Source organism: Phragmites australis, chromosome 17 (genome assembly GCF_958298935.1).
Source record: "Phragmites australis chromosome 17, lpPhrAust1.1, whole genome shotgun sequence".
NCBI classification, from domain to species: domain Eukaryota; kingdom Viridiplantae; phylum Streptophyta; class Magnoliopsida; order Poales; family Poaceae; genus Phragmites; species Phragmites australis.
The window spans coordinates 10,439,412-10,449,968 of NC_084937.1; the positions used below are offsets into that span (position 1 = coordinate 10,439,412).

Genomic DNA, 10,557 nt, shown 5'->3' on the forward strand with positions numbered 1-10,557 from the left:
GATTTGTCATCGGAGGAACTCTCCGGATAGGTATTTCGATAATTCATGTTGTCAGAAGCCGCGAGAGGATTCCGACCTGCGGCAAACACCACTCTCGCGGTTGTCTTGGCACACAAGTGGTTCAAACTCGATGCCGTAGTCCTTGGCGCAATGATTCATAAAGCAACTTACCTCATCGTTGGAGTCGTCGGCTCGTCATTCGCCAAGGGGGTAAAGTTGTTGTAGAACCCCTTGTTCAAAAAACCGGTCCTCGGTGCAGGTTTGGGTGAAGCCGACGGCATGTCATGTGTAGAAGTTTCAACGCATTTTGTCATGATCCCTATGGACGACGCCAGTTATCGACGATTAATGAACTGTTGATCTCACAAACTTGTAGAAAGAGTAAGGGATGATTCCAAACACATATAGAGTTTATACAGGTTCAGTCCTCTCTTAAGATAATAGCTCTATATCCTATTGATCTAGTATTAATCTCTGATACTATTTACAAGGGGTACTTGGCTAGCCTAGATGGATCTAAACCTAGTTAAATGGCTCCCTTGTACGTAGTTAGGGAAAATTGCAAATACAGATCTAAACTACCAAAGGCTCATGGGTGCCAAGCTCCTATAGGCTTGAACAGCTTCAATTTATTTGGACAATGGACTTGTCCTCTGTGGGGTCTCCTGGCTTTGTATATATAAGGGGTCTCGTAAGATTCTTGGAGTCTTTTTTTATCACTCTTAGAGATAAATTATACAGTTTACGAGATATCCTAAGCATTTGTGGGCAGTTTCCATACGGCCTTGGATTCCCTTCTCCGGGATAGAGATATGTCCTGAGAATCTAGGAAACCCTAAGGTATCTTGATACTTTAGTTTTATACTATCCATTGTAAAAAAATATCAACAAAAATTTCTTCAAACATTGTTAATTACTGAAACATTACAATAAACTTGCTTGCATCACATCTAGAATCATTGAAACTCAGCTCTGGAAACCTAAAACGCTGTTTGGATATTGAAAAGTCGGCTTCAAAGCTTAAGTTTCAGCTTGAGACCACCCATCACGTTGGAGCTCTCAAGTCTCAATGTACTATGGATGGTAAATAATAAAAATTACATGCACAACTAGGTGCACAATTGCTTTTCCCACAAAACTGTAGGACAATACACCTTTATTTTCTACGAAGAGAACACCTAAATTAAAGGAAATAAAATTACAAGTAGATCTTTTGACCAAGTCGATGGAGAAAACAGGACAAAGGGCCAATGGCACGTTAATCGCTCGACATCTCGGTTGTTCTAGCTTAGGTGAGTAGACTTCGGATAGTCTGCTTGTGAAGGTGGCGACAACGAAGAGGCGTTCCTTGCTCTGAAGGCTTCTGGTAACGGTTGGTGTTCTTTTTTTCTTACAGTGAAATAAAGATTATCCCAGTCTCTACATTTGGAGATGCACATAGTCGTGGTAATTGTTGGTGTGAGGTCTCCATGTGAGAAAACCATATATGTTGGTGACTTCTAATTTCATAGGTCACACAACAGATATAGAACCCCTTAACATCCATAGATTGCTCATGTAGTGTAGTGTTCAGGCTGATTAAATATGTTTTTTGAAGTACATTCTAATTTCACCCATGCATACAACTACAGCGAGAGCAGCACAGTGATGCCTATCTGACATTTTCGAATCTTTCTTTTGGTTCCTTTGAACATGCCCGTTGTTGTGAATCTGCTCTGGAAAGAGTAAAGACTCGGCCAAAATTTTTAGACATCACTGAAGCTTGCTTAACGAGTGTAGGTAATTTTCGAAACATCGCTCAAACTCGCTTGGGATACATCTAGAATTATTGAAACTCATCTCTGAAACTTTAAAACAAACTTTTTCAAGCTTGAAAACTCTTCCTTAAAACTCAGAGTCCAGTTTAAGACCATATATCCCGTTGGAGTTCTCCAGGAGATCATGGTGCGCCTGTGTTTCAGATGTGCTATGTTCATCTTCCAGGCACAACCTGTGCTTCCTTAAGGAGATATCGAAAAATTAAGTTTGAAACAAATTGGATCTTGACACGAGAGCATGTACTGAACTTTCAGCTACTACTATCAAGATAACTACACAGCATGGTACTAATCTGTGCCAAAAACATCGATAATTAATTCAGTAAAGAGAACTTGAAAGATGACAGCAAACCGAAGTCCGAGCAAGGAACTGCACATCTACAAAACATTATGTGACATGCTGAGAAAGTCGGATAAGGGCCCTTGTTTTCAGTCACTCTGCAATCTTGCAATGTACTTGTCGTAGAACTTGCCTGCCTTCTCAAGCTCACCCAGCTCGGTGTAGCAGTCTGCTATTGCTCCGTATGCTTCGGTGACACCTGAATCCTCTCCGTTCATCTTGGAGATGTTCAGCACCATGGAGTGGTACTTTATGGCTTCCTTGTACTTACCTTGTCTTTGCAAGGATGCTCCTGAAGAATGGAAAGCAACTCCGTTATTTGGATTTGACAAACACATCGAATGGTTTTAAGTTTGCATTTTTGCTCTAGGGTTTCAAAGTACAAGTTTGTGTTTTAATAGGGATACCCTGACATCATTCTACTGTGTTATCAAGTTTCAACTTGCTGTTGAACGTAGAAATTGTTTACTTCATTATCATTTTTGAACTTGTAGTCTTTGCATTGCATGTGGCGTTTCTACAAAGTTCGGAGCAATGGGGTAAGCAAATTGGGGCTCTCGGAATAAGTAAGGACCCATATTATAGCTTCCACATATTCAAATGTGTGTGGAAGTAACCCATGAAACTATAATTTTGTGAAAGAAAGAACAAACCTAATCCTCGTGCTGCTTTCTTCTCTTCAACATGATCACCCAAAGATTGTGCAAGATCAAGTGCTGCTTTAAACTCAGGAAATGCCTTGTCAGGAGCTTGGTTCCTGAGGTAGTTCTTCCCAGTCTTCAGATATGCAATAAGGCGCTCCTTCTGAGGATCAACAATGACTTCTGATTCTTGTATCTTGCTACCAACTGGTGCATAGCTTAAAGCAGGAGCATAAGATTCAATCTTTGCTTGTCTTCGTAGTGCGGCATTTATCTGACGTAACTGATCATTCAGCCGTGTAAGCTCCCCTCTCCTCTGTCTTGCAAGGAGCCCTACAGGATATCTGAATTGTTCAACAAAGAGTAGAAGCTCCTGGATAATTCCATAATAGAGGGAACCATGCAATTACAAACTTAGTCTGAACTACGAAATATCAACAAACCCACTTATTGTCAAAAAGAACAGGAATGGAAGGCAGTCATCGGTCATCACAAAAGGGACTATATTGGCATAATAGTTGCAGACACGAAAGAAAACTGCACCATCTCCTAAATAACTTGAAAATTTTCAGTTCTTTCAGACTAGATAACTAGGTGCAGAAATGAAGGGAAGTTGGATGGGCATAATAACTAGAATGCTCCAACATGTAATTTTCTTTACGATAGTTATATGTTACATCTCAGTGTACGTAGCAGTGGCCTTCAACTTGCAGAGAGGCGGATAACTTGTATATGTTTTAAATTTTAGCAAATGACAATGTTAAATAAGGAAAACAACAAAAGCAAACATAAATTTGTGTTTAACAAAATTAACATGCAAGGTTGCAGAGGATACTCATGCACTTCCCTGGAATTACAAGCGATTCAATGTGCATTCTTCAAAAATTAAAAGCTTGAATATTTGAAACATTTGTAATCACAGATGATGTTGATGACATATTAGAAAACAGAAGCACATAGATAAGAGAGCAGTCCACTATGTATTGTCATGCTGAAACTCATAGCCAGTTTGCAAGCCACAAACAAAATCTAATACCCTAACATTCTTTAATTAACAGCACGATGATCTTACCTCCAACAGTAGCACCGACCATGGCTATTGCAAACAGCAAAGGCATGTTAGGGAGAGAGTACTCTTGCTCACATGATTCTGCTAAACAGCTGGGTGGTAGTACATATATGATACTACTGAGAAGACATGCTTTCCCAAAACAGGAAAATATGACTTCCTGCAAAGAGTACAAGCAAGTAATAAGTTGCATAACATTATAGCTGAAGTTTACATAACAAATCTGCAAGGAGAAAAAAAAGCTGTACTGAGTAAGACAATAGTGTTACTGAAAAAAATATACAACTGGACACTAGGTTAGTTTCAATTATTAGAAAAAGTTAAGTCTCTTTAATACTTATTCTAAATCAAAGGTTTGTTTCAGTTATTAAATGGTACATGATGATACATGCTAAAATAGAGAAAAGGACTCACCGTCATACCTGAAGATCAGATATGGAACTCATGGGACCATGAACTTGTTCATTAGCTACATGGATGTCATCACTCCTAGAATTAGTGTTATCAGTTGATGACGAGACATGTCGAACTGCAGAACACTGTGCAGACAAGGAAAATCTTGTGACCCGGTCAACTAGAAAAGGAGCAAGAAACATTCGTTCTGCAAAACAAATCTCACCACACGTCAGGAACCATGAGAAAACCATTCTCCAGAATGGGTTAGTTTCCAATATACGTAAAGTAAAATTTTGCATCCCATTATGCAACTATGCTAATGAGCAATCTCCCAAAAGGATGAACTTTGAATGTGGTTGATCTTGAAAATTACTTCGCAGAATGATTGTCATCTGCAGGAACCCCCAAAGAAATTACAAATTTATTATACATCCTCTGTAGTTATCATCTTTTTTTGGATTAGACTGATCTACAATTAATCAAAACCAAAGGACATGGACATAACATTAAACACTCAAATTCACAGGCCCTCAAAAGTCAGGTTGCTTGCTCTTGCCATTTCTCTAGTGATGTTTTAGCATCTGATTAGTAGGAAAACCAATTATTGGGAATGGGTCCTGCAGTTATCCTATCATACCTTCTATACATGATAATACAACAACAACAACAAAGCCTTTGTCCTAAGCAAGTTGGGGTAGGCTAGAGATGAAACCTATAAGATCTAATTAAAAAGATAATAATAAAAAATAATAATAAAGGTACTAGTAACAGTAAAATATAGTAAAAGTAATAATGATACAAGGAGGCTGATGCATAAGTTATGGTTATGACACGTTGATTGCTAACTTCTATGCGCTTTTATCCATGGATAGTTCTTTAGGGATATTCCATTCCTTCAAGTCTCTCTTTACAGACTCCTTCTATATCAGGTTTGGTCGACCTCTACCTCTCTTCACATTATCAATGCGTCTTAGTATCCTACTATTGACTCTGGAGAAATCCGTTGGATATGTGCAAACCATCTCAACCGATGTTAGATAAGCTTTTCTTCAATTAGTGTTACTCCTACCCTATCACGTATATCATCATTTTGGATCCAATCCTTTCTTGTATGGCCACAAATCCATTGCAACATACGCACCTCTACTGCACTTAACTGCTAGACATGTCACATTTTAATTAGTTAACATTCGGCGCTATACATCACGGGTCAAATCGTCATCCTATAGAACTTACCTTTTACCTTTTGTGGCACCCTCTTATTACAGAGGATGCCAAAAACTTAGCGCTATTTCATCCATCCGACTTTGATTCTATGACCATTCCTCTGTAGCATCAATCCCAAATATCAAAAGGTATCCTTTTTGGGAACCACCTCTCCACCCAGACTAACATCTTCCCCCTCATGCCTAGTAGCACCGAAATAGCAACTCATATACTTGGTTTTGATCCTACTAAGTCTAAAACATTTTGATTCTAAAGTATATCTCCACAACTTTAATTTCCTATTAACCCCTATCCTATTCTTGTAAACTAGCACCACGTCATCAGCAAAGATCATACACTAAGAGATATCTCCTTGTACGTCCCTTGTGACCTTATCCATCACCACAACAAATAAATAAGGGTTCAAAGCTGACCCTTGATTAGTCCTATTCAAACAAAAAGTCATCGGTCTCACCTTGACTTGTCCAAACACCTATCACAACATTATTGTACATATCGTTGATGAGGGTAATATACTTTGTTGGAACTTTGTGTTTCTCCAAGACCCACCACATGATATTCCTCTGTATTTTTTCATAAGCTTTCTCCAAGTTAATGAATACCATGGGTAAGTCCTTTTGTTCCCTATATCTCTCCATAATAGCCTTATCAAGAAAATCGTTTCTATAGTCGACCTCCCAAGCATGAAACCAAATTGGTTTTTAGTAATGCCCATCATTCTTCATAAGCGATGCTCGATAACTCTCTCACATAGCTTCATTGTATGACCCATCAACTTAATTCCACAGTAATTAGTACAGCCTTGAATATCTCCCTTATTCTTGAAGATTGGTACTAAAATACTTCTCCATTCTTCAGGCATCTTGTTTGACCGAAAAATGAGATTGAAGAGCTTAGTTAGCCATACTATCGCTATATCTCCAAGACATCTTCATACCTCAATGGAGATACTATCAAGGCCTATCGTCTTGCCTCCTTTAATCCTTTTTAAAGCTTCCTTGACCTCAGCTTCCCGAATCCTTCATACAAATCGTATGTTGGTATTATCAAAAGAGTCATCCAGCTCAATGGTAGAGTTCTTATTCTACCTATTGAACAGTTCATCGAAGTATTCTCACCATCTAGTCTTGATCTCATCATCTCTCACTAGAAGTTGACAATCCCATCCTTGATGCATTTGATTTGGTTGACATCCCTCGTCTTCTTTTCACAGATCTTGTCCATCTTATAGATGTCATTTTCTCCACCCTTTGTGCCCAACCGCTAATAAAGGTCCTCATAAGCCCGACTTCTTGCTTCACTAGCCGCTTGCTTTGAGGTCTTCTTTGCCACTTTGCACTTTTCTATGTTGTCCGTACTCCTATCAAGGTGTAAGCATGTGAAACATTATTTCTTCTCCTTGATAGCCTTTTGAACATACTCGTTCCACTGCCAAGTGTCTTTAGTTTCACACCTGCTTCCTTTGGTTACCCCAAACACGTCTGAAACCACCTTCCTAATGCAAGTTGTCATCTTCATGCACATGTCATTTGCATTCTCTCCTTCCTTCCAAGAATCCTCATTAATAACCCTCTCCCTCATTAATAACCCTCTCCTTAAAATTCAGTACCATCTCTCCTTTGAGCTTCCACCATTTCGTTCTTGCAGTTTCGGCACACTTGTCCCGTCAAACACATATATGGAAGCTAAAGTCAGTCACCACAAGCTTATGTTGAGGGACAACACATTCTGCAAGTATCACCTTACAGTCTAATCAAGCATGTCTATCATCTCTTCTTGCAAGTAAAATCGATCTGCCTAGAGTGGTGGCCACTACTAAAAGTCATTAAATAGGATCGTCTCTTTCTAAAGGTGTTAGCTATTATCAGGTCGTAGGCCATAGCAAAGTTCAAGTCATCCTCTCCATCTTGGTTCCTCCTGCCATCATACTCAAAGCCCCCGTGCACCCCCGCAAACCCTATATTATATGTACCTATATGGCCATTAAGGTGTCCTCCGATAAGAGTTTCTCGCTAATAGACACAACATTAACCATGTCATCCAGATTTTCTCAGAATTATCTCTTGATGCTTTCATTGTGACCTACTTGATGGACATACACGCTAATAACGTTCAAAACTAAATCGCTAAAAGCTAGCTTAACAAAAATAATCACATCTCCTTGCATCTTGATGTCCAACACTCCATTCTTGAGGCTCTTGTTGATCAAGATGCCAACTCCATTTCTATTTGCGGTCTCCGTGTACCATAGCTTGAAGCCGGTATCCTCCACCTCTTTCGCCTTCTGTCCCTTCCATTTTGTTTCCTAGACGCATAGAATATTTACACATCTCCTAACTGTTGAATCAACTAACTCTCGCAATTTACCTGTTAGGGACCCCATATTCCAACTACCTAAACGGATCCTACTTGGCTTGGCTAGTTTCCTTACCCTTCGCATACTTCGAGACAAATGCAAAGACCCTTACTCATTTTTCACTACACCCGGACGCTGATGTGACGTCCCGATCCTTGCCCACTTATCACCGTATCCAGATTAAGATAAGGAGTGCCACCAAGGGGATGACGGCCCATCCCTTGCCCATTTAACACCACACCCGGGTTCAAATATGACGCGTCACTAAGAGAGTTACACCCAACGGATTTCTTTTGGGTTTCATCTCCATAAGAGTGGCTAGTTTTTTTTATGTTCGCTCACCAAGCCTATCACAACCCTCCTCCTTAACCCGAGCTTCGGATGAGCTATGTTGGTACAACATAGGCGGGGTTATACCTTCTATACATGGATATAGTGGAATATTTATCTTTTGACATTACAAATTTAATGTCAATTAGTGGTAATAATATGATGTTTGTTATACTAGACCAGTTTAAATGTTGATGTGAAGATGATTTAAGTGTAAAAAGGTTGTATGACAACAGTGGTAATAATATAATGCTTGTTATACTACATTAATTTAAATGTTGATGTGAAATTGACTTAAGTATGAAAAGGTTATACGGCAACAGTGGTAATAATACGATGTGTGTTAAGCATATCTTAGAAACATATCTCCTTTATATGCATAGATGCTTAAGGCAAAAACACAAATCGCTAGTAATAATGGTGCTCTGTAACTACAATTAGCTGTAGAATTTTATTAATAGTAACAGTGGCAATCGATGCTGGTTATACTTGATTGTTTATGCGGAAATAATTAACTGTGAAGCCGTTATACCGAGAGACATTTTTGTGTAACTACCATATCTCATATAAATTGACACAATGAGCGTCCAACCATGGGATTTAGATCGCAAGTTACATACTTCACATCATTTTTCACAACTTCCATAAGAGTACTTCTATTACATCTATAAAAAGTAAATAAATAATTAGCCAACACTTACACAATATGTTTATTGTCTCTATATTGGTGAGATCCATCCATAAATTTATTGATCCACCACTGTCTCAAGGCAGCCATTGGCGCAGGGACAATACAAACATTGCACAAATGCTCAATGTAATACAACATGTTCCCACACGAGCTTGAAGCACAGAAATCTCCGAAGATTGCACCACCAACATCCCTGAAAACCTCAGTGCGAGGACAACAACACCGAGCACGAAACCAGCCGCTTGCAGCAACCTACAGCGATACAAGTACGAGTACGACAAGGTGCAACAACGACAGCAGCATCATAAGCACAGCAATGAGGGAACGGCGAGGCACAAACGTCAAGCACCACGCATCAGCACGACAGCCATGGTGATTGACACGGTGACACCATCGAGCGAGCGAAGCAATGGAAACTACGCAGACCTTAACAGACAACAGACGAGCGCTGTTCTTAACCACGATAAACACCGGAACAAGGAGTAGCTATGGGGCAAGCAAGGGCACGAGACAAACAAACATTTCGTCGAGCACCTACCGTGCGCCGCACTTGGGAGGCGAGACCGCGATAACAAGGCGGTGGGAGCTCGCTGGTGTTACGCATGCTCAGAGGAGCAACGAAGACACAACCATGAAACGGCAGGAGCGAGGCAGCAAGTAATGGAGGCGTAACGTCCACCAGACAAGAGGAGAAGGAAAAGAATGAATGGCAATGCAGGGACAGGAAACGGAAGGGGAGGAACGAGAGAGCACTCACTGGAGACCGTCTCCGGCAAGACGCCGCGCGTCGAGTACCTCCCGCCGGAGCTCGGCCGAGGCAGCAGCGGCAGCGCCGGAGTGGAGAGGCGCAGGAGAAGCGCCATGAAGAAAAGGGATAAGGGAGGGAAAGAAGACAAGCGGGGGCCTGCTATCCTCAATTCCTCGTTATCCGCTGCCGAGAGGGCGCGATGTTTCTAGCTGGTTATTTTGCGTGTGAGACCCTGGGAAGAGTAAGTTATTACATAATAGCCCTGAGATGTCAAGCTGACGCAGCTTGCAGGTTGTGAGCGTTTGGAACATACGCTTTCCGGGCACGAATGCGCTTCAGAATCTAGTGCTTATCTTCTCGGGTCACATCGCAGAACATTGGAAAACTTTCAGTCGTTAGCTTCCGAGTTGAGTTGATAGTTTGTAACGAGCTTCGCCGAGATGAGCTCGTTACGTGCAAAACAAATAAACTGTTGTTCACTGAGGGCGAGAACGGAAGAAAAGTAGAGGAATTTTGGAGGATTCAATTTCTATATAATTTTTTTTTTCCTTCTGAGTGCCTTTTCGAACAAAGGATTGCCATCTGCAATTTTCTTTGGAAAAGTCCTAGCGATGGACCAATTCATAGGAACTTTGGAGGAAAACAAACGTGAAGTCGAACCTCATGTTTTCTTTCTTTTGTGTTGCTTCCAGGTTTCAGGAACTTCAATTTTGCGTGTTTCCTATTCCCACGTTTTAAGAAATCTTGTATTCTAAATTCTTGCAATCCATACAATTTTTTTTATATTTTAAAAATCATGCGTTCCTAATTTGCCATAAATACGTGCAAGTATCCTTACGGAATAACAGTTCACCGTACTATACGAGATAGGAATGGGCTGCAGCCACTGTTGTTCACCCCAGAAACCGGCTACTGTTGGCAAGACAGCAATCTCAATTCCAC

At 40.4% G+C, this 10,557-nt stretch overlaps 1 protein-coding gene across 4 annotated transcripts; it reads right to left on the minus strand.

Annotated features, from left to right (window-relative positions):
* Positions 1-2,056: 2,056 nt before the first annotated feature.
* LOC133896812 (protein FLUORESCENT IN BLUE LIGHT, chloroplastic-like) lies at positions 2,057-9,799 on the minus strand. Of its 4 annotated transcripts, none has more exons than XM_062337449.1 (5): positions 9,625-9,799; positions 4,290-4,468; positions 3,871-4,090; positions 2,811-3,131; positions 2,057-2,449 (listed from the first exon to the last, which is right to left on the minus strand). In XM_062337449.1, exons 1-5 carry the CDS (start codon positions 9,728-9,730, stop codon positions 2,247-2,249), a joined length of 1,029 nt encoding a protein of 342 aa, XP_062193433.1. In that variant the 5' UTR covers positions 9,731-9,799; the 3' UTR covers positions 2,057-2,246. The 4 variants fall into 4 exon arrangements, with proteins under 4 accessions (XP_062193433.1, XP_062193434.1, XP_062193436.1 ...); XM_062337450.1 differs by having other exon boundaries at positions 3,871-4,027; positions 9,625-9,797; XM_062337452.1 differs by lacking the exon at positions 9,625-9,799 and adding an exon at positions 8,878-9,618.
* Positions 9,800-10,557: the final 758 nt, after the last annotated feature.